The 24,422-nt window shown below is 43.8% G+C and overlaps 1 protein-coding gene across 1 annotated transcript in view; it reads left to right on the forward strand.

Annotated features, from left to right (window-relative positions):
- Positions 1 to 24,422, forward strand: part of HYDIN (HYDIN axonemal central pair apparatus protein) — a 6,673,197-nt gene that overhangs the window by 2,876,144 nt on the left and 3,772,631 nt on the right. The window contains exon 31 of the mRNA XM_044079523.1: positions 12,582 to 12,718. Within this exon, the coding sequence (XP_043935458.1) occupies positions 12,582 to 12,718 (137 nt within the window). The remainder of the gene's footprint in view (positions 1 to 12,581; positions 12,719 to 24,422) is intronic.

The following is a 24,422-nucleotide window of genomic DNA, read 5'->3' on the forward strand; positions in this document are numbered from 1 at the left end:
CTCTCATCAGAGTACTGGTAAGCAATTAAAAAGCAGTGGCAGGAAGGTTCCAAAGAGAAAGCTGGAACCCTACCAGATAATGAACAGTCAGATAAAATAGGCAATCTCTGTGTAGTGTGTCCGAAAACTAAATCTCTGTCCAAATGGTTCAAATGACAAATTCACCACCGTAACAGGTACAAGCAAGCAAAATCTGAGGGTAATGGTACTTAATGCTAGAAGTCTAAACCTCAAAATGCACACAGTCAAGGCACTCCTTAAAATGGAGAACATCGACATCTGTGCAGTGACAGAGACCAGTTCAAGGCTCCAGATAGCACCCCTGCATTATCAGGCTATAATTCATACCAGACCTTTCGGCCACCTAACCTGGACCAAAACACTAAAGGTGGAGGTGTGTCCATATTCATTAAGGATATATACACCTCCAGACTAGTTGCTCAGCTTAATGCATCCGAGATTATCCAAGTGCAACTAACTCTGGGCAAGACCACAATCCAAATTGTAGCTTGCTACAGATCCCCCACCATGCCCCAGGATTCCCACTCCTCATTTCTTGATACACTGGAAAATATTAAGGTACAACCTAAAACCCTAATAATGGGCGATTTCAACTACCCCACCATTGACTGGGAAAACTTCTCATATACCAACTCTTGTGATCAACGTTTTCTGGAATTCATAAATTCCAACGTCTTTGATCAACTTATCCACACCCCCACCAGAGGCAGCAATATCCTAGACCTGGTCATTACCAACATAGGCAACCGGTGTTCCACACCAGAGGTCAGTTCCTCGTTGGTCAAATCCGACCACAAGCTAATCACCCTAGACATCCACATCCCACTCCCACCCCCCATTAGGGAAACCACTGTAAAAAAATTTCTCCATAGTCAACTTCATGCTTTTTAAGACAGAAGTGGCAAACGTCACGACACCCATGCTGATGGACAATAGAGGTATGACAGCTGAATCCTATACAAATGCACTTTATAAGCACTTACATGAGTGCATGGATCATGCAATCCCTAACAGAACCAAGATAGTATCCTCCAAAAGAAGGAAGCCAATCTGGTGGTCCCCTGCCATAAACAAACTCTACAACAGAAGAAAGAAACTGTTGTAAAAAAGAGTAAAATCCCATGATTGGAGGAACTCCATGGTCAGCCTCAGTAAGAAGCTGAGATCCCTCATAACATCCTCCAAACCTAGTTGCGAAAATAAAATTGCCACTGATTCTAAAGGCAGGCACAAAGCATTCTATACCTATGTCAAGAATCTCAATGGCAACACTCAGATCTGCTCTGAGTTACAGCACAATGACACTAAATATGCAGAACCAACTGATATTGCCAACATCTTGGCAGATAGGTTCAGTACTAACTTTATCCCTCTCTCACCTGCTAAAGAGCCCATCTCTATACCAGAAAAATGCAAAGTTCCTGAAATCACGGCTGCACAGGTTAAAAACACACTCTCCAAAGCCAAGAACACAGCATCCATGGGACCTGACAACATCCCAGGCTGAGTTCTACACGAACTACAGAACGAACTGGCACCCCACCTAAGTACCATGTTCAATCATAGCCTCATCTCAGGCTTTGTGCCCACTGAATGGTGCACAGCAACAGTTATCCCACTCCACAAAGCGGGAGCCACCACGGACCCCGGGAACTACCACCCCATTAGTCTGACGAGCCTGGTCTGCAAGGCTGTGGAACGTATCATCATGGAACTTATAAACAATGACATTGACAATCTCTAAACTTTGGAGCCTACCCAGTTCGGGTTTGTAAAAGGCAGATTATGTCTCCTAAACCTGATAGACTTCTTTGAAGTGGACACCAAAGCCGTAGATGAGGGTAAGGTGGTTCACACAGCCTATATAGATTTCGCCGAGGCTTTCAATACCATCCCCCATTCTGGAATTATAGATAAAATCACTAAACTAGGTATAAATCCCTATGTCACAAGATGGGTTGCCAACTGGCTCACTGATGGAACCCACACTGTGAAAGTAGCAGACTCTAAATCCATCTTCAGACCAGTGACAAGTGGAGTACCACAGGGTTCAGTCCTGGGTCCTCTCCTGTTTGGTATCTACTTCTCTGAAGTACAGGCTAACACAGAAGGTCTTTAGCTAACAAAGTTTGTAGATGACTGCAAACTAGGAGCCATATTCAAAACTCCTAACAATGTGGGCATCCTACAAAAGGGCCTCACTGAGACAGATGCCTGTTGTCAAAGCATTGGCCTCAAGCTCAGTGCCAGAAAGTGCATTGTCATCCCTTTTGGTAAAAACTCTGTACCCATGAACTACCACATAGGCGATAGTCTGCTTAACACCGAAAGTGTGATGAGAGACCTTGGGACACTGGTAGACACTAGTCTCGCCTTTGATAATCCCATCGCCACAGTAGTCAGGACATCCTTCTACATGGCACACCTCATCACAAAAGGTTTCTCATCCAGGAAAAAAGAGGTCATTGTTCCCGTCTACTCATCACTCATTAGACCCATTATAGAGTACAACACCCCTTTTGGTATGTACCTCACAAGACATCTACGACAACTGGAAAGACCGCATAAATACCTCACAAAGAGGATTACTGGCCTCAAACAGATGCCCTATGCAGACCATTTCAAACAACTCCAGCTTTACTCTGTCACATATCGCCTACTCAGAGGCGATCTCTGCCTAACATACAGAGCTATGTCAAACCCAGAGCTGTCGGGCATGCTCCACTTAAAGAAATCCCAATCCCTCAGAGCTACACGCTCTAGGGACCTAAACCTTGTCACCACAATAAACAGAACATGCCAAAGGGATAGATTCCTGTACCAGAGACTTCCCATACTCTGGAACAAACTACCTATCTATATCAAACAAAGCTCCTCATTAGCACACTTCAAGAAAAATCTTGATGATTGGATGGGAGATAGGAAATTCACCCCGGGGATCTCTTCTGTGGACCTGCTTGACAGGGGCACAGGAAAATAATTGACGAAAGCCAGGATACTGTTTGGCTAGGCTTATATAGGTCCTAGGGCCAGTAGCCTGGTACCTACCTATGAACCTATTTGTGGGATCTTGTCTCCCACCCAGGCAGTCTCTCAACCTTTCCAGAAAGTATGACTCAACATTTCTCTCTTTTCCTACCCATAATTCCCCTGTCTCCCTCGTCCCCTCAGATCTTGTTTGCTGCTCCTTTGGACAGCAGCGTGGTTACTTAGTTCCAAGCTCTGTGTGTAGTAAGTGGTTATTTTCTTGGGTTTCTTTCCTTTTCTTTACCTGTTCAACCCTACCCTGTCCCTGTGCATTCAGGCTTCAGTTAAAAAAAAAAACTCTTTCTCTCTATCTTTCCTTCTTTTGTGTGTGTGTGAGTGGGTGGTTGTGTGTCTTTTCCTGATTGCCCAGCCTGCTATCCCCAAGCCGGGCTTCAAGAAATGTGCAGAGTGTGACCATAAGCTTCCCCCATCCGGTGGCCACACTCTGTGCATGGTCTGTTGGGTGTACCTCACCTAGACATCCCCTGCTTGATCTGCGTGGGTTTCAACCCCTGCGCATTGATTGAAAGGAGAAACAAAATAATTTTTAAGGGCAGCTTTCCACCTCCTTCAGAGGCCTCTACTTCTTCCTCCACCCCGGCTTCTGGGACTCAACCTCCCACTAAGAAGTCTAGGGACAGGGAGAAGGCCCAATCCAAGGAGTGGGCTTGGCGGAGGAAGTGGTCCCCAGACCACTCTTCCTTGGTCAAACTCCTGTCCAAGTCTTGCCCAGATCTGAGTCAGAGCTCCCCTCAGCTCCAGTCTCCTTGTTTTCACTGGAGCTGGAGACCTCCAGGGTTTGTCCCCCCCCCCCCCTTTGCCTCCCCTCGAGGCCAATCCAGGCTGTGGTCAGTGGCATCCTCCATCCGGTCCTCTCAGAGCCTGTCTGAAGCCGAGGTGGACAAGGAAGATGCAGAAGTTCATTCGGGCCCAGATTTAGTTGGGAGTAGTGCCTGCTTCTTCCCCCTCTGAGGCCGGGAGTATGCAGTACATGGTTTTCTCCATTACTCCTACTATGATCCGACCCCTGGTTTCATAGTCATCTGGTCCGAGGTTTTCTGCTGTTGAGGAGTTGGCACCAATAAGTCTTGATACCTCGACACTGACTGTTGTCCTGAGTGGTTCGGCTCTGATGTTTTCGGAGCTGACTGACTCCTAGAGCTATAGCCTCGGCATCCGATCTGAGGGGATGGTGTCTACTCCCACATATGTGGAGCCCCACGCAAACAAAAGAGATTGCTGAGGCACATGCAAACTCCACTGCCCACCACACCACACACCACACATAGTCCACACACCTGTGTCTCACAGCCACTAAGGCCTAAACATCAACCCAACATATTAGTCATTGGAGACTCCATTGTGAGACACACAGATGTGTCCCCTCACTAGGCTGGATAAGGAGAAAGTCACGGTTAGTTGTTTGTTGGGTGCCAGAATTCTCCATATCACCAATGCACTCAAGTCTCTCATCAGGTACTGTTATGACTGTCATAGTCCATTTTGGAGTGAATGACCTGAGACATACTTCCCTGGGCTATATGAAGAGACACATAATCGAGCTCGCTGAGTATATGTTCCAGGCAGGTATGTCCATAGCCTTAAGCAGCATTCTACCATCACCTAGAATGATGTCTCAATACAAACAGAAAATGATTGACTTTAACAACTGGCTTAGTTTCTGATGTCATTCAAAGGGTATCCAGTCCCTGACAGCCTGGGATGACATGTTTGACGGGTCAAGATTCTTTGCCAGAGATAGCATGCATCTGTATCCCTTGGTCTTCAGGCTCCTGGCAAAGACTCTTGCCTCCCCCATAGTGCCTTTTTTAGCCAATGCCATGAGGTAAAATCTACCAACATGAATATTTCATCAAAACGTAAATTAAAGGTCATGCTGCTAAACGCTAGGAGTCTAAACATGAAACCGCACTCATTGCAAGCATTCTTGACCCTGGAAGAAGCTGACATTTGTGCAGTCACAGAAACCTGGTTCAAAGCTACGGAGAGCACCCCACCCATACCAGGTTACTCATCCTATCATTCATTCAGACCCCAAACAGTGGGCAGCAAAACAAAAGGAGGTGGAGGTTCAATATATGTAAAATGCATACACACCTCTAGGCTGGTCAAACAATATGATGCACAGGAAATACTCCAGGTGCAGTTAACAACTGACAAGATCCCTTTTCAAATCATAACCAGCTACAGGCCTCCAACTCTGACTCAAGATGCCCACTCCACCTATCTGGACCTCTTCGAATCTATCAAGATTCAGCCCTTTACCCTGATCCTAGGTGACTTTAACTATCCAACTATAGACTGGAAAAAATACTCATGCCAAAACACAAATGTCCAGAGATCCCTTGATTTCGTCAATGCAAATGCCTTGGACCAGTTGGTTGACAATCCCACAAGAGGCGAAAATATCTTGGACTTGGTATTAACTAACATGAGTAACCACTGCAGCATCCCTACAGTGTCATCATCCCTGGTAAGATCTGACCACAAAGCAGTCACTTTCGAAGTCACCATCTCCTCCGACCCCCCTCCCCAGCTAGGGTCAAACTAAAATCTTCTCCAAAGCTGATTGCAACCTCCTGAGGGAAGGTATAGACATCTTCACAGCCCCACCCCCCTCCACAGAAACTGGCACATATGTTCAAACTTACACCAAAGTACTATATGAGCATTTATATAGCTGCATAAAATCAGGAATACAAGACAGGACAAAATCATCCTCCTCAAGGAAGAATAGACCTGTCTGGTGGACATCTACAATAAATAATCTCTATAATAGAAAGAAAAAATTGCTCTAGAGGACCAAGAAGGAGCAGGTGTCTAATTGGAAACAATCTCTCCTTATCCTGATCAATCAAATAAGAGCACTAATGAAATCCTCCAAAGCAAACTTTGAGTCCAAACTGGCCAAATATATTAAAGACAGTCATAAGGCTTTCTTTACATATGTCCGCAATCTCAAGGGAAGCACCAGATCTGCTCAGAACTGGTGGTCAAAGACATCACATACACAAACCCTTTAGATATAGCCAACCTGCTGGCAGACAGGTTCAGTAAAAACTTCACTCTTCTGCCCCCCCATCAGTAAAACAGGGCATTCCCAGTACCTGCCCCCCCTCCCCTTATCTCTAGGGAGCAAATTATCACTGCCCTCTCAAAGCCAAAAAATACAGCCTCCATGGAACCTGATAACATTCCAGGTTGCATCCTACATGAACTCAGGCAGGAACTTGCAGCACCATTAGGCACTTTATTTAACCAAAGTCTGAGTACCAGCTTTGTCCCAGCCAAGTGGAGGACATCTACTGTCATCCCTTTGCACAAAGGTGGAGGGTCCACTGATCCAGGAAATTATAGACCCATCAGCCTAACCTGATCTGCAAGGCCATGGAGTGGATTATCATGGGCCTCATTGACAAGGACATTGGCAACCTCCAGACACTTGATCCGACACAGTTTGGTTTTGTCAAGAGGAGGTCATGCCTGTTAAATTTGGTTGACGTCTTTGAGACAGTCACCAAGGCCATGGACAAGGGAAAGATGGTGCACACCACCTACCTTAACCTGGCCAAGGCCTTCTATACTATTCCCCACTCAGGTATAATAGATAAATTCTCTCAACTAGGCATCAATCCATATGTTACCAGATGGGTAGTAAACTGGCTTACTGATAGAACCCACCTAGTCAAAATAGGGGAGGCCACCTCAAGTAGTAGAACCATAACAAGCAGTGTACCCCAGGGATCGGTCTTGGGGCCTCTGGTGTTTGGGATATACTTCTCAGAGGTGCAGGCCAAATCTAGTGAGCTATGGCTGACCAAGTTTGCAGATGATTGCAAGTTGGATGCTGTCATCAATTCCCCTATTGACATGGACATTTCTCAACAGTGTCTCACCCAAACAAATGACTGGTGCCAAAAACATGGCCTCAAATTGAATGCCAAAAATGCATCATTATCTCTTTTGGGGAGAATGACATACCCACAAATTATCACATGGATAATAAGGCACTAAGCACGCAATCAAGGCGTGAGAGACTTGAGAACCTAGGGTGATAGCAAACTGACTTTTGACCACCATATTGCCTCCATTGTATGGAAAGCTTTCTACATGGCCTGCCTCATTAGTAAGGGTATCTCATCCAGGGACAAGGTGGTCATAACATCCTTGTATTCTTCCCATGTAAGACTAATTATTGCATACAATGCCCCTTTCAGCATGTACCTCGCAAAGCACATGCAGCAGCTGGAGAGACCACAGAGATTCCTCACCCAGAGAATCCAGGGCCTCAAACATCAACCCTACACAGATAGGCTAAAAGCCCTGTCCCTCTTCTCAGTCTCCTACAGACTCCTCAGAGGTGACCTCTGTCTGGCATACAAAGCAATCTCACACCCCGACTTGATGGGACTGCTGCATATCTGCATGTCAAGCTCCACTCCATTAACTCACACCCAAGACCTCATCCTGGTCTGTAACATCAATAGGACTTGTTGGTGGGGCAGATTTGTGTTGCAGAGACTCCCCCTTTTGTGGAATAGCCTCCCTCTCCATATAAAGCAAAGTACCTCATTAAACCTTTTTAAGCGCAACCTGGATAACTGGATGGGGAACATAAAATACGCCCCTGGGATTCCACCTATGTCCCTGCTGGACAGTGGCATAGGGTGCTGACTTGTTTGAACATGGACTAAATTCTTAGCTAGGCTTGTAAGGGCCTCAGGGCCAATAGCGTATTAACTTCCTATGATCCTATGACTTTGAGGCTTTCAGGGTCTTCCCTTTCTCTCAGAGTCCCAGTGCCAAGAGGCTCGCATCTGGCTCCCCCCTCGATGCAGGGAGTGGCGGATCTGACCTCGGCTGTACTGATTTTGGGGATCCGTTCATCTTCTGCCTTCGAGGTGGTGGAGAGGGTCATCTTGGCTCCTTAGGGACCTTTGACACTTTCATCCTCAGAATCTGTCCTGGCTCCCTCTTTTTCTGGATTGGAATCTGCAATCTTGCCCCCCAGGGACAGCCTATTGCCACATCGCTACAGGTGGTTCCCCCAGTGGAACACTCCAAGGCTTCCGAGTCCTCCCTGAAAATCCCCCCCCCCCGAGGAGCCCCCTCGGAAGTGTAAGAGGAGGCACTTAGACTCCCCACTGGAGTCCCTCACGGATGATACCAACTTGGAGGAAGGGGAGGGTTTCCCTCGATCACCCCCAGAGGATGTCTCCTTTGGAGACATCATGGAGATCCTTCAGCAACACAGTGGATGGTCTACCCAGAAGCCGACCCAGATGAGTCGGTATTCCTGGAGGCATTTGGCACAGGACCCTCTACCTCCTGGGTGTCCACTCCTGCAGATCCTCTAGTGGATCTAATCTCATCTAGGGCATGGAAGGAAATGGATACAATTTAGCCTATTCCCAGGCATCCAGATAAGGTAATCAGTGCTCCTTCAAACAGACAACACTGGTCCAAAAGCTCCCTGGTCGATGCCATGGTGGTTCCTCTGGATAGGGAGTCTCAGGGGATGGATCATTTTGGGAAGCAGACTTATGTGTCAGCCACCTTTGCCTTATGTGGGCTGAATTATTTGGCACATGTAATAAGGCTGAAGATGGACCTGGTCAAAGAGGTCATTGAGTCTGCCCCAGGGTCCATGTTGGCAGAGTAGAAGAAGGTTTTTCCTCCTGCATGGTCACCCTCACTTCCACCTCTAATACATCCATGAGGCTCCTCTCAGATGCTACTGAGGGTGCCTCTAAGGCTGCAGGAATGGGCATGGCCATTAGGTGGCATGCCTGGCTCTGGATTTGTGTTTTTTCAGATCACTTCAAGGCATCTTTCACGAATGCCCCCTATGACGGTTCCACCTTGTTTGGAAGAACGATTCCTGATACTTTAGACTAGAGTGAGAAGGATGGGAAGACTTTGTCTGCTGTCGGGAACCACTTCTCCACCCTACAATGATCCTTCTCTAGGAATCAGCATGGGGTTAAGCAGATGTGGTTTTGGAAGTCTCAAGATTCTTCCCAAGATGGTCAGGATTCGCCTTCCCCTAGAGGCAGAGGTGGATACGATAGATGCTGCCCTCATGGCAGAGAGGATCCAAAGAACCAAGAGTCTTTGGATTCCTTCCTAGACAGACCCTTTCAGAAACCCTGAGGGGTTGCCCGACTGCTCATCTCTGAAGGCAGTCGGAGGAAGACTATCACTGCACCCAGTGGCCTGGGAGTGAATTACAAATTATCATTGGGTTCTGCAGATCATATCCAGAGGTTACTTGATTCCCTTTCTCCATACCCCCCAAACACCTCCCAGACATGCCACCTGGTCAGTGGGAGGAGGCAGCCACAGAAGTTACCAGGCTGCTTGCAAAATGAGTCATCCAGCCTATCCCCCAAGACCAGTCTGGCTCAGGCATTTATTCCAGATTCTTTTTAGTGCAAAAGAAAATGGGGGACTTAAAACCCATTCTCATTCTTTCAACCCTGAACCTATTGGTTTCCAAGACGAAATTCCAGATGGTTCCCCCCTTCAGTCCATTCTGCCTTCCTGCAGATAAATGACTGGATGTGCTTGATGGACCTCCAGGACGCGTACTACCATATCAAGATGAACAGGCACTCTCGGAGGTTCCGCCACTTCTGGCTTGGAGCCAATAACTTTCAGTTCAGAGCACTCCCCTTTGGGCTCACCCCCACCCCCAGGTGTTCACCAAAGGGATGGTAGTAGTTGCGGCTTACCTGCAGCTGTAGGGGTTTCATCTTTCCCTACCTGGATGATTGGCTTCTGTGTGCTCCCTCCAGGCATAGACTGATTCAAGCCAGGGATCATCTGCTTCAGGTAGCTCAGTACCTGGGCATAACCATAAACCTCAACAAGTCTCAGCTGACACCATTGCAGGTACTGGATTTCATAGGTGCTCAGTTGGACACTACCCAGGGCAAGGTGTTTCTACCTCTGGACAGACTGTTCTCACTCCATCATCATGTGCTTTACATTCTCCTAGCCATCCTCCCCCCAGCGGGCTCAGTTTTTTGGGCAATGGGGTCTTCCCTCCCCCACGATCACAGTGATTACGGACGCCTCCCTGCTTGGGTGTGGGGAGGCATTGGATTGGAAGGATAGTCCAAGGCACCTAGTCCCCTCTGGAGACCAATCTGCATATCAGTGCCCTGGAGATGAGGGGGGTGTTTTTAGTGTTGCAAGATCTCCATGCCTTTCTTCCTCCAAGGACTGTTGCCATACAGACGGACAGTATGTCAGTAGTCTGGTATATTAACAATCAGGGGGACCAGATATTATCTCCTTTATCATGAAGGCATGAAATTGTGGGAGTGGGTGATCTCCATCAGCCATTTTCTGGTGGCAATGCACATTCCGGAGAAGTCCAACATACTGGCGGACAGGCTCAGCAGGTCTATTCTGATGCCTTATGAGTGGTCACTGAATCCTGCAGTCACGGAAAAGATCTTTCTAAAGTGGGGTCAGCCTTGCTGAGATCTCTTCTCCTCTCCTTCCAATACGAAGTGCAACATGTATTTCATTCTGAACCCCCCTCTGGGGGAGTCCCTCAGAGATGCTCTAGTTCATGCTTGGCCCTCTGGTCTACTGTATGCTTATACTCTGCTCCCTCTAATTCCCAAGTTCATTCAGAAAGCTTGATGGCTGAGGAGCTTAGTGATCCTCATTGCACCTTTCTGGCTTCGCCAAGTTTGGTTCCCCACTCTGTGGTCTTATGTAATGTGTCTTCCTTGGATGCTAGATCCGGATCCAGATCTGATTACACATCCTTCAGGGATTCCTTATCCAGACTTAGTCAACTGAAACTCACAACTTGCTGCTCTGATTCCTGTAATAGTTAGGATTTCCGGGCTGTTTTCCCCTGTTAAGAAGATCTTGGTAATGGCTCACAAATCTTCTACCAGGAAAGTTTATTCAAGTAAATGGAAGCGTTTCTCAATCTGAGCCTCTCAGCATGACCTGGATCTTTTCACTGCACTAGTTTAGGCCATTTTGGAATTTTTGGTGGCCATTTTTACCCATGGCGCTGGTTTCCCTATGGTCAAGGTACAATTGGCAGTGATTTCTAACTTTCACATAGGCAAAAATTCGGCTTCCTTGGCTTCTTCTAAACTTTGTAAGGCCTTTTTGAAAGGTACCTTTCTCCTTAGGCCTCTGGTTAAGGACATGACGCCCCCTTGGGATCTTACTTTTGTGCTGCTGGCCTTGGTTTCTTCTCCTTTTGAACCAGCAGCCATGGTTGATTTGCAGTTCCTGCCATGGAAAACAGCCTTTTTGTTACCTCAGCCAAGAGGGTTTCTGGGATTCAAGCCTTATCTCTTGAGCCCAGTTATATGGTCTTCCATAAAGATAGGGTGTCCCTGTGGACTAATCCATAGTTTCTACCGAAGGTGGCATCAGAATCTAATATTAACCAGGTCATCAATTTACCAGTTTTCTTTCCAAATTTCCAAAATAAGAGAGAGTACAAATTACACTTGCTTGATGTTCACAGGCAGCTACGTTTCTATTTGCATAGAACAAAATCTTTTTGTAAGTCGGACCAACATTTTGTTTCCTTTTCCACACCTTTCTTGGAAAGCCTGTTTCCAAGGTTACTAATGCTTGATGGATTTCTGAATGCATTTCGTTGGCCTATTGAGCCAAAGGGTTATCTCCACCATGACCTGTCTGGGTGCATTCCACCAGGTCTTTTGCTATTTCTGCGGCTTTTTAGTCCAGGGTTTCGTTAGATGATATCTGCTCTGTGGCTACCTGGGCTTCACCGCACACATTTATCTCCCATTATAAATTGGACCTTCTTTCCAGGGGCAGGGCATCCTACACTGGAAAGTACTGATTTCCATGACTTGTGGTAAACAACTTGGTTATATATAGGTGGGGCTCACTGCACTCAGGCAGAAGCCTCGCCTGTGGAGTGGATGCACTGCCCAGGACTGTTTTCCTGGTGAAGACTCCTGCCTAACTGCAACGGGGCTTTCCAGTCAAGACTGAAGACAGGATGAAGCTTTCTCTTTATCGGTGATGTATACCTTTTTTTTTAAATGTATTGTTGAATTTTCTATTTTAGTTAGAGTTTACTTAGTTTTCTGTTTTAGTGCAATTTACTGTTTAATTACATGGAGTTTATTTAGTTTTCTGTTTAGTGACAGAAATAAAGTTTGTTATTAAATAATTTCTTTAGTGTGAAGTGAATTATTTCGAATCATTAGGCAATACAGACATATAGCAGTTCAGAAGCCAAGTCCTGAGAGGAAAACTCCCAGACTTTACAGGCTTCATACCATTAAGAGTAGAAGCACTTAGTTTTAAAGATGTCTGAAAGTAATGTAAAGGACCTTTGTCAGCAAAGAGAAAGGAGTCATACATGTCAGTGAATGTGACTTAGAGGGGGATATGTTATAAAACTGGTGAAGAACACAAGCTGAAAGGAGGAAGTAATGTTTAGTCTGCATTAACTGGAAGCATCTGTTAATCACATATTTTTTACCTTTTAGAGCTCAGCTTCCAGAATATATTCTTGATTTTGGTTATGTTGTCCATGGCACTGTTAAAACCCACATTGTCAAGGTAACAAATACAGGTGTGCTACCAGTATCATTTCGCACCGATCGACAATGCTTTAGCCAGACAGGTATGACAAAAATTACATTTATGTTTCATCTTTTAGAAAAGTTAAGAAATTGTTGATGTCTCTTGCAAATAGCTCATAATAGCAAATGTGTAGTATTAGAGCTTCCTTTGTAGTTGTTTATATAAATGTAATTGAGAACCACAACAAAGGGACTGTTTACCGTGAAGGAGGAAACATTAAAATGAGTGCTGAAGCATCTTGTACACCAGCAATAGTTGCTTGTCACCACCTGAATCCTTTTTAGCTTTCTTCTCTGTCATTCTCTTACCTCCTCTGACATAGCAAAAAATGTCTGAGCTATTTTTCATGGACGTTATAAGGAGGGGCAAAAGAGTTGGTGATATTTTTTCTGGAAAAGATACACGTGGAAAGACTGATTCAGGGCCACGGTGAAGTCTCTGTATATATGTAGGTAGCTCCCAATTCTTTCACATTACTTTATATTAAGAATGAAATTTACTACTGCTTGTAAATTTAGTATAAATCACTTCAGTCTTTTGTCATCAGATTTATATTGTTGCACACGGACAAATGCACATACATATGAAAAAAAAATACTACCTTGGAGAATATGGAAGACAAATCATGTTCATCGTTGTTTTACACACCATTGTCTATGGAACAAATAAACAGAGAAAAAGATACACCATCATAATCAGATTAAGTCTTCTCATTCCCATTACTTCACACAGAAAAAAGACGTGGTGTAAAAAACTGGACGATATTCACAAAACAGGCAGACAAATCAAGTTTCTTCTCTGCTGCTGTCACAGTACTCCTGTCTTGCTCGAGATGTACGTTTCTTTTCATGATCTGCTGCTGTACTGGCCAAGTCCACTAGGCAACAATTTCCAGCATCTAACTCACCAGGGGAGTGGGATTTCTTCTGTTCCGAGAGAAAAAATTATCTTTCTTTTTCTCTGCGGAAAATCTTTTTTTTTTTTCAGATTCAGGTTTGGTTTTGCCACAGGCCTCAACTTTGTGCTTGAACAGTATAACATTAATACTTCTATGATGCATTTGATGTTCTTACTGAAGGCTAGCTACACTACACATACACAATTGCTAGAGATAAAAAAATGTAATCGTAGAAACATGTGTGTTTCTTAGAAGCTACAGAGGTTTGTTGAAAAATAGCATTCACTATAGCCCTGAATCAGTCTTTCCACCTGTTTCTTTTCTAGAGACTGTTGTAATTTCTTTGGATTCTGTCCTTTGGAAAGATGGTGTAACTATATATGATTCTAACCAAAACAGTATGGCTTTGAGAGTGATCTGTAGGTGGTTCAACACTTTTGTCCTTTTACCCTTAGCTGATGTCAGCCACACTTGGCCATAGTTGTAATATGCGTTCAGGAGGCAGTAGAGTCATACCTTAGATTTTATGGGTTATAAAGCTTATTGCTTTGCTTTTTGCTTTATCTCAAACTAAAGGTAACATGATCTTGCATGCATTTCCATGCAGAATGAACTTCTGTCTGTCTTCAAACTCTGAGTTAATCTTAAGATATTTATTTGTTTTATTTGTACTTTGTTGACCAGATTAGTTAGATTAGGCCTATCACTTCTTTTCAGGGGAAACCCATGATAGTATTCATATTGACTAGGGGAAATTTGGTCAGGATACTATGGAACCTCCCCTACTTTTTTGGATAAGTGCTGTGGGATCTTTTACATCCTGTTGAGCTACCACCAATGCAGGCAGATTAGGCCTCAGTCTAATGTCTCATCTGAAGGAAGTATAAGACTGTTATACATAGAGCTGGACCAATCAGCTGTAACTTGGTTATTATTTCACTGAAGAATTTGTCAGCCATCTATTATTGTTTTAGATTAAATGTTCATCTGCTCAAAAAAGATTACAGATTATCACTGAGATACTATTGAGCAAATGTTAAATTAGCTGAGTTGTGAACATAGGACAGACAGTGATTACATTGCTGATTTTTTTTACTAAAGAAATAATGCTGAACAGTATATTTGTATATTTTGCAGTTGTATTTTCAGGGAGAACTGCAAGGTGCACTGTAGTTTGGTGCTTCTGCCTTGCTTCTGCTATGGTGAATCATGAAAATCCAGGTTGTTGTATCAGTGTAAAACTTGCTCACTGGATACAAGGCTTGATAGAGGTCAGCTGACATGTACATTGATGAGCAGATGCTTACTACATGTTGCTGTCGGTTTTTGCTAGAATGTCAGATCTCTGGCACATAGGTCTGACCCTCTAAGAGCTCATTCTCTTGCCATGACTATTTTGGCTTTTGCCTCTACCTAGCCTTTCAGTAGGTGTTCCTGATCTATAAATAATGTGGACATTTTCCACTTCCGTCAGGATATGTAAAAGCTTTTAAGACTTTGATGTTGTTAGTAAAAAAAAGTGAGTTGTCCTACACTTCCCCGATGACTAGTCAATTATATACTTACTGATTGATCTCAACTTGTCAATTTTCCTTTTCTTTGTAACTAGGCTTCTAAGTGACAGCAGAATTGCTGTATTGGCATGATTGCTGTGCTCTCTTTTCAGAAGTTTCTTCCTTCCACACTGATGTGTGACCATGGAGTTGGTATATGCAAGTATGGCTGTGGGCAGCCTCCATGCAAAAATCTGTGCAGGAAGTATATAGGTGAGGTGTTTATTGATCATTTGTGATTCATGATTATTTCTCTGAGCATTTCTACTCAGCAGACATCCTGAACTTTGTGGAAGATTAAATTTAAACTCCCTCTTCATATCATGCAAAGGAAGAGGTCCCACTGCAAAGCATAAACTAGGTCATCCCTCATTTCAACCCTCCATATTTTGTGTTGTAGTCCATGTCTCTTAATAGCTGTCTCCTTTACTTCAGTACTTTGTTGTTTGAGAACATGGATGATCTGGAATCTTATTCTTTTCCTTCCACAATCTGTGATCTAGCCTTGCATGGGACATTGCACTTAAATCAAACATTTGGATAGTGGCTTGAAAGCCCTGTGAATTCTTCAAAGTGAGGAATAACAGACCTTGGCAAAGTCTTCCTGAACAAGTTTCTTCACTTAGCACTCTTATTTTGACTCACTTGGAGTTATTTTTTACTGCTAATTGACAATGTACATGTACTTATTTTTTTTTGGATAGGAAGAAGGCAAATAGACATGCTTGTATGAAAGAACTAGCCATTTTCAGTGTATCCAGTGGTTCTTTTTTATTGTCTTTGCAGTCTAGAGGCAACAGACTAGATCCTATGTCTTTAATCTGTGACCTTTGGATAAGAAGTCAAGGGTCTTTGAAAAACTACGAAAAACAGGAACATGTGTCATCTGCTTTGTATTTAACAGCCTTAAACTGCATGACACATATGCTGGTTTTCTAATAAAATGTATTCAGATAGGCAATAGACAAAATCCGTATCTCTTCTTGTACTCCTGGTTTGACTGATAAGTAATATTTCCTGGCTATGTTTGATAAGTATTTCTTTTGTGCTGTTAGTGTCTCAATTTTCCTGATACTATTAGAAAGACTCAACAGCAAGTGTATTCCTGAGGATTTGTACATATCTGTGGCTTTCTATTTTAACTAATGACTAAAATAAAGTGATTAATGAATAAAAATGTTGCCTTTGAATTAACATGTTGCTTTTGTGGACCAGTTACAGGAAGATATGAAGCACCACAAAGATAGAAGTCAAAACATTATTGTGGGATAGAAGTCAAATCATTATTGCGGTGCAAAATGTCTGTCACTCACCCTGCAGTGAATATTCCAGTAATTCTTGGGGGAAGCAGTGCACATTTTCTAAGTGAATGCAGTTATGCCTGCCCTGCACCAAGGTAGCTTTTTAGCATTTGTGGCTTTAGTATGAAATATCACACTTTAGGGGTAATTTCAGAATGATATGTTGTCTTTGTTAGCTCTTCTTCCTGAAGAACTCCTCAGGGAGTAAGTAGGAGTATCTAACTTCACATCCCACCTTTTTTCCCTCTTGTTTGTCTACTTTATGCAATTGCTGAACAATGTGCAAGGAGGTTATCTCTTGGACTTCATTTAAAATTCAGCTGTCTGATATCTTGTCTTACACATTGCTTTATATCAGAAATTCCCTGTGAAATTGCAGACCTCTAAAACAAAACAGGCATACAGAAAGATCAAATATTGTACTGAAGTCCTGGAGTTATTTGTGTTTCTTTCCGCAGTTAACAAAAAAACTGAGGGAGCTAAAATTTATTTTTGATTTCAAAGGTCTAAGCCTGTCTATATTGTATATAGAGTTTCATGAGCTTTCTCTCTTAATTTCTGTCGCTCTTTTAAAATGTCTTAATATGAGCTTGTTATATATACAGATTTCATGTCTCCACATAACCCTGTACCTCTTAAAATATATTTCAGATTTAGAGTAAGGGTGAGACACATTCAATTCAGTATCATTCTATTTAGCCTTACCTTACTCCTTGTAGCTATTCAAGTACTTCTGTTTGGTGACTGTCCAGTTCAAATGAAGTCACCATCATGTTTATCCAGGTTTATGCTGTTCATTTCAGTTAGTTCCTTTTAAGAGAAGCTGTCAATCACAGGATTTTTCTCTCAGTCTATTTCAGAAAACTAGCAGAAAAAACTAACATGTCTGAAATCATCTTAGATATTTTATTCTTAAGGGCATTCAGATTTCTTAGCATTGGCAAGGACTTTCACAGAAAGTGCTACTCTAATTCAGAAAGCTCTTCCTTTTCAAAATCTATATTTAACCTGACAGGTTCTTCAGATCATTGAATGCATCACACACTGGCAGTAGTTTTCATGGTTTCTTAACTCACAACACGAGGCACCTTCACAGATCAGCAGTTGCAGGAGAAAGACATTTCAGAATAAAATGTCCTTAACAGTACACTGTAGAAAAAGCAGTTGCAGGAGGAAGACTTGTCAGATTAAAATGCCCTAACAGTACACTGTAGAAAAGTGCTTCTGCATTGCATTCTCACACTGGTTCATTCTGAGCTGTCCTTCCTAACCAAATTCTCGGTACATATGCTTCCTAGACCACAGTGGTGAGCCACCCAGAGCAATGGTCTGGTCTGAGTTGCAAGGAACACATATCAATCTTTCTTTTACATCAGTCTTGTAGAACATAAAGATCTGATGATGTCAGTTTTCATTCTATCCTCAACTATTGGGTAACCAAGAAGCTCTTGAGCTCGCCCCTTACCAAGTCACCTTAGATCTTGTTTATTACTTTTAGTGAAAGACGTGGTTGACCTCTCTCTTGAGTGATTGAGATAAGTGATATAATTTTCTAAATTTCATCACTATAATTGATATATTTCTCTATCCTGTATCATCCCTTCCTACAGTTTAGTAGTTCTTGTTACCATCATTGATATTTTATTCTTAAACTCATTTCATACAGTCTCTGTGCATTCACTTTACTATCATTTGTAGATGTTCATCGTGTTTCACTGTTGTAGTCATGACTGTAGGGTTCTCCCCTGCCAGCAGGCAGTCCTCAGTCATCCAGAATCCCAAAGTCTGGGTGTGGCGTCGGCTGTTCAGCCATGCTCCCTGACGTCAGAGCGCCAGGAGTACAAAGCTGACAGCCGACACCATGTTCTCCAGTCTTTCTTGCCGTGCGGTGATAGCAGTTCGCAAGTGCCGGTCGGCTGACTCCTGACAATTTTTTCTAAACAAACTTCAGTCCGAAGACTTTCTTCTCCTACTCAAAGCTAAGTACCCCATTGGGGAAACTTTTTTCTTGCTCCAGTCCGATATCAGAAAAAGTTAATAATTGTATTTCATGTGGGAAGCAAATACCTCATAAGGATTTTCATTCTTACTGTATTCCTTGCTTAGGCCCTGACCACGACGTAACTAGTTGTCGGTTTTGTGCTAGATTTAATCAACGTACTATTAAACGAAGGTACGATTTTGCTTTTCATTACTTCGGTAGGCGTTTTAATTACAAAATGTCATCGGATACGGTTCCGGCTACTGGAGTTCACAAACGACGCAAGGACAAAGACAGGCCTCCGAGGTCCAAATCAGACGATATCGCACAAGCAGAGCCAGCTTCAGGTTCGGCCGTCGTCAGTGAGGCACTTTTGCAGCCCCTGTCGTCGGTCATTTCGGAACCGATAGCCGAAACGGACTCCCACGAGGAGCCAACTAGGCCTTTGAATATTTCTCTTGCAGGACCTTCGGACAATGCTCCTTCGGATGGGTCCGGAGCCGCTGTGCAGGTGCCGGCTTCCAAAGGGGTTTTCAGGCCTACTCAGCTTCTTATAAAGGCAAAGCCAAAGACAAAGGCAAAGACTCCTTCCAAATCAAAGACTGCAGCCCAGGCCTCTTCGGATCCGGCTCCCAAGTCTCAGAAACAGTTACTTAAGATGGCGGAGGACTTACTTACTATGATTAGGGGTTCACATCCCCCTCCAGATAAAAGGCCAAGGCAGGAAGTTTATTATGACTCCTCTGATCAGGCTTCTGTTTCTTCTGTTTCTTCTTCTGACCAGGAATATTCTTTCCCTCCTTATGAGGATTCTGATGCTGAGGAATCCATTCCTTCAGCTTCTCCCCCTGAGGATTTCTCTTTTGGGGAAACTTTGCATGAAATGAGGGAACATTTCCACTGGGAAGGACAGGAGTATTTGGAATCTAAGAAAAGACTAAGGGATTTTCTTCTTTTTCCCCAACATAGACCCCTGGCTATTCCTCCTATTTTGGATATTGTGGATGATGCTTTTTCGGAGGCTAACTTAACTCCTGACTCTTTTCCTCCAGTTCTTGTTAAGTCAGACAGATACTATAGGGTTCCTGATTCCCACCAGTATTTATACAAGAACCCTACTGCTGACCCTGAAACCATTTCTCAGGGTCCTAAGGGCGTTAAGGCCGCTTCTGCTAAAAACTCCATTCCCACTGAGAAGGATTCCAGATCTTTAGAAAGATGGGGCAAAAAAGTGTACACTTCTGCTACTTTATCTATTAGGGCTTTAAACTGTCAGTTTCATATGCTGAAATACCAGCAATTTCTCCTGTCTGTTTTAAAGCAAAAGCTAACTTCCATTTCCGCCTGTGCAGATGATAAGGAACTACATGACTTAATGCATGCCACTGAACAAGTTGGGAAGCATTGTTTACAGTGTGGATTTGATGCCTTGGAGGCTTCTTGTAGGGCTGCTGCCTCTGGCACAGTAATTAGAAGGCATGCATGGTCAAAGGAACAAAATTTGCCAGATCAAGTAAAAGCTAAATTATTGGATGCCCCTGTTCAGCATAATGTTTTGTTTGGATCTAAAGCTGAAGAGGTGATTAAAAAGATGGAGGACAAGGCAAAGTCCATGCAAACAGTTAAAGATTTCTTACAAGTACAGCCACCCAGATTTAGCAGGAATTGGCCTACAAAAAATTGGTCCTTTCCCAATTCAGACAGGCCTCAGAAGGGTAGATACAGACGCCCCCGAGGTAGGCCTCAAACGCAAGCCTGTTGTAGACCAAGACAGTGGACTGCTTCCACGCCTAGGGGAGGAGAAGACAGGTCGTAAACTCATAGAAAACAGACTCAATGACTCCCTCTGTTGGGCTGCAGGAACTTCTTGCCTGGAAGCCCCTCTCGGAGGAAAACTTTCTCTTTTTCACCTAAATTGGACTCATATAACCCAAGACAAGTGGGTTCTGGATGTGGTTTCAAGAGGTTACAAATTCCATTTTCATACCCTACCAAGGCCATGCGGATGGCCAGATCTTCCAAAACATCAATGGTTAGAGGCCTTAAACCAGGTGGAAGCTCTCTTGGCTATGAAAGCCATAGAACTAGTTCCACTTTCAGAGAATGGGACAAGGTTTTTACTCAAGGCTCTTTCTAGTCCCCAGGAAGCAAAATTCATGGAGACCCATTCTGGATCTGTCAGTCTTGAACACTTTTCTAGAGATACCAAAATTTAAGATGCTTACTCTACAGCAGCTACTTCCAATGCTGACCAAAAATGCATGGATGGTAACTTTGGATTTAAAGGAGGCATATTTACAAATTCCCATCAGACAGGAACGTAGAAAATACCTCAGGTTCAAGGCCGGATCGAGGCACTATCAATTCTCTGCGCTGCCCTTTGGATTGTCTACTGCGCCCAGGGTCTTCACCAAATGCCTGGCTCCAGTAGTAGCTTATTGCAGACTCAAGGGAATTCAGATTTACCCTTATCTGGATGACTGTCCTATTCAGGCAGACAGCAAGGATGTCTTACTCCAGCATCTAGAGTTTGTTCAGAATCTTCTCAAGTTCCTGGGATTCACTGTAAACATAAAAAAGTCAAATTTGACACCCTCACAACAGATCATTTTTCTGGGCGCTTCTCTAAACACAACAACCCAGATGGCATTTCTGACATATGAAAAACAATTACAGCTGGCTTCAACTTTCAAAACCTTGGCAACTTCAACTCAGCTATCTGCAAGGAGATTCCTGCAGGCTCTGGGTTACATGGCCTCCTACTTCCTTCTCGTACCATATGCAAGACTACATATGAGGAAAATACAGTGGTACCTAAAAAGTGTATGGTCTTAGCATTGCCACAGTTTAGACATACTGATCTCCGTCCTGCCTTGTCTTCAAAAGGAATTCCTTTGGTGGTCCAAGGCATGTACTCTAAACAAAGGAAAACCCTTCTGTCTGCCTCCTGCCACTCAGATACTAACCACGGATGCCTCAGATTATGCATGGGGAGCCCATTTTCAGGGCAACTGTCTGCAGGTCCTTTGGACAAAGGATCAGAAGCACCTGCATATCAATTTAAAGGAAATGTTAGCCGTTCAGAAAGCTCTATTGGCCTTCAGGAATCTTCTACAACCAGGACAACTACTGATACGGACAGACAACACCACAGTTATGTGGTACATAAACAAGCAAGGGGGATCTCATTCCTATCCCCTTTGCAGACTAGCCATGGATCTTTGGAACACAGCTCTAGCTTGCAATCTGGACCTTCAAGCACAGTTTCTACCAGGGAAGCAAAACTTCCAGGCAGACAGTCTGAGCAGAAACCTTTCAGATCCACACGAATGGATGCTGGACACCGAAATATTCAAGATGATTACAGCAGTCTGGGGATGTCCTCACATAGACCTCTTTGCATCCCACCTCAATCATCAACTACAGATTTTTTGCTCCAGGACTTTCCACGATCAAGCTTGGAAAGTGGATGCACTATCATTCAGTTGGAGAAACCTCTCGGGATATGCCTTTCCGCCTCTTCCTCTTCTTCCATGGGTATTATTAAAGATCAAGCAGGACAAGCCCAAGATGATAATCTTGCTGGCCCCAAACTGGCCTCGACAGTTTTGGTACCCAACACTGAAAAACCTTTGTCTGGAGCCCCCCTGGGTTTTACCAGAGACTCCGAACCTTCTGTCCCAACACCAGGGTTAGATTCTACACTCCCATGTCAAAACTCTCAGCCTGGCGGCCTGGTTAATCCAGGGTCTTTGATTCATTCTCTCCTACCCAAGCAGGTTATGGATGTCATTTTAGAAGCCAGACGTCCTAGCACTAGAAAATCTTATGCAGGAAAATGTTAAAGATTTTGTTCCTGGATGCAGGCTCAGGATTCTGATCCTCTTATTTCTAACATTCCTCAGATTTTACTTTACCTGACAGACCTCTTACATAAGGGTCTCTCTTTCTCTTCCATAAAGATACATGCCTCTGCTATTTCTGCTCATTATAATACAAACCCTCCTATCTTTTCCCACCAGCTCATGAGACAATTTCTCAGAGGAGCTAAGAACTTAAGGCTCCCTAGATGTCCTCCCATTCCTGCTTGGGATCTCAACTATGTTTTGGAAAAGCTCACTTTATCTCCTTTTGAGCCTGCTGCCACATCTGACATCAAGTTTTTATCTTGGAAGACAGCCATCCTGTTAGCTCTGACCTCTGCCAGGAGGGTTTCAGAGTCGCAAGCTCTTATGGCTGTGGAACCTTATATTATTTTTCATCAAGACAGGATGTCTTTAAGGACTAATCCTACTTTCATGCCTAAGGTGGTTTCCAAAGTGGGTTTAAATCAAACTATTCACTTGCCAACTTTTTTCCCCACTCCTCAAAATAAAGAGGAAAGGATCTTACATTCCTTGGATGTACACAGACAACTATGTTTTCCCTGGACAGAACCAAGGATATCAGGAAATCAGAGCAATTGTTTGTTTCTTATGCTTCAAGTTCCTAAGGTAAAGCCATTTCAAAACAGACCATTTCTAAATGGATTGCTCATGGAATCAGATTTTGCTATTCACACCATGGAAAGCAAATCCCAGGGAGTATAAGGACTCACTCTACCAGAGCTGCCACCACTTCAGCTGCCTTCCTCAGGGGAGTTCCTACCAAAGACATTTTGGAAGCTGCAACTTGGAGTTCAGTGCATACTTTTTCCAAGCACTACAATCTACCTCTCTACTCTAAGTATAGGGCAGGCTTTGCTTCTGCAGTCTTGCAGGGTCTTATAGCCGCCTCCTCTACTTTATGACCACCTCCCTTTCTTTCTGCTTTGGGATTCTACCCTACAGTCATGACTGCAACAGTGAAACACGATGAACATAGTACAGTTGTGTACACTTACCATAAATGTAGATGTTCAAGTGTCTTCACTGTTGCAGTCTGGGTTTCCCTCCCTCCTGTCCCCTCTTATTTTTTTCTTTTGTGTGGTCCCTTTTTTCACCCTTCTTCTGAGGTGTATTTGCAAAGGGTATGGGACCTTACTCATTTTGGAACTTCTGACATCTGGGGCAAGAAAAACTGGAGAACGTGGCGTCAGCTGTCAGCTTTGTACTACTGGCACTCTGACATCAGGGAGCATGGCTGAACAGCCGACGCTGGACCCAGACTTTGGGATTCCGGCCGACCGAGGACTGCCTGCCGGCAGGGGAGAACCCTACAGTCATGACTGCAACAGTGAAGACACTCGAACATCTACATTTATGGTAAGTGTACACAACTGTACTTTGTCTCTCTCTCTCTCTCTCTACCTCTACATTTACCCCCGGATTTACTAAACTTATGTACAGGACTAGCTTAGTCCTGCATGGATGCACCCATTTAGGAGCAGGATGGCAGCGCGCCATGCATATTAATAAGACACGCTGCCCAAGCTTCTAGGCTTACATGGAGCATGTACGAGTGCAGGGGGCGTGTGTGAGAGCAGAGCTCTCAGAATAAACATGCCCCTGTAATGTAGAACAACAGAAAGTGGTAAGAAATGAGAGAGACCACTCATAGGTGTCCGCATATCCCCACCAACAGTCCCCCATGTGTACAACAGCAACAGTACATATTAAATGAAGAAACCCTTTTATTTTTTTTTTAAATCCGAATACAGCTAACCGTAGGTGCATGGGTGTGACTATCGCTTAGCTACGGTTAAAGCAGCTTAAAAGGCTGAAGAGGATAACAAGTAAGATATATGCAAACGAAGCAGTACAGCAATAGTGTACTGGGGAGAGCATTTGTCTAACAAGCAGGCATTCCCGGTTCGAGTCCCACGAGCACGTTATAACTAATATTTTTGCTGCAAAACCCACTAAATAGCATATATTTATGAACTGGAGGACTGCAGGAAATGCACATGTGAAGTGTCAGTGTCATAATGAATAATGCACTAGTAAGCAGGTTTAAGCACAAATAAGCAGTAGTAAGCATATGTAAGCAGTAATAAGCATGTTTAAGTATGTTTGAGTGGGGTAAGCACTGCC

Source organism: Protopterus annectens, chromosome 8.part0 (assembly GCF_019279795.1).
Source record: "Protopterus annectens isolate FY-2018-M chromosome 8.part0, PAN1.0, whole genome shotgun sequence".
Classification (NCBI taxonomy): domain Eukaryota; kingdom Metazoa; phylum Chordata; order Ceratodontiformes; family Protopteridae; genus Protopterus; species Protopterus annectens.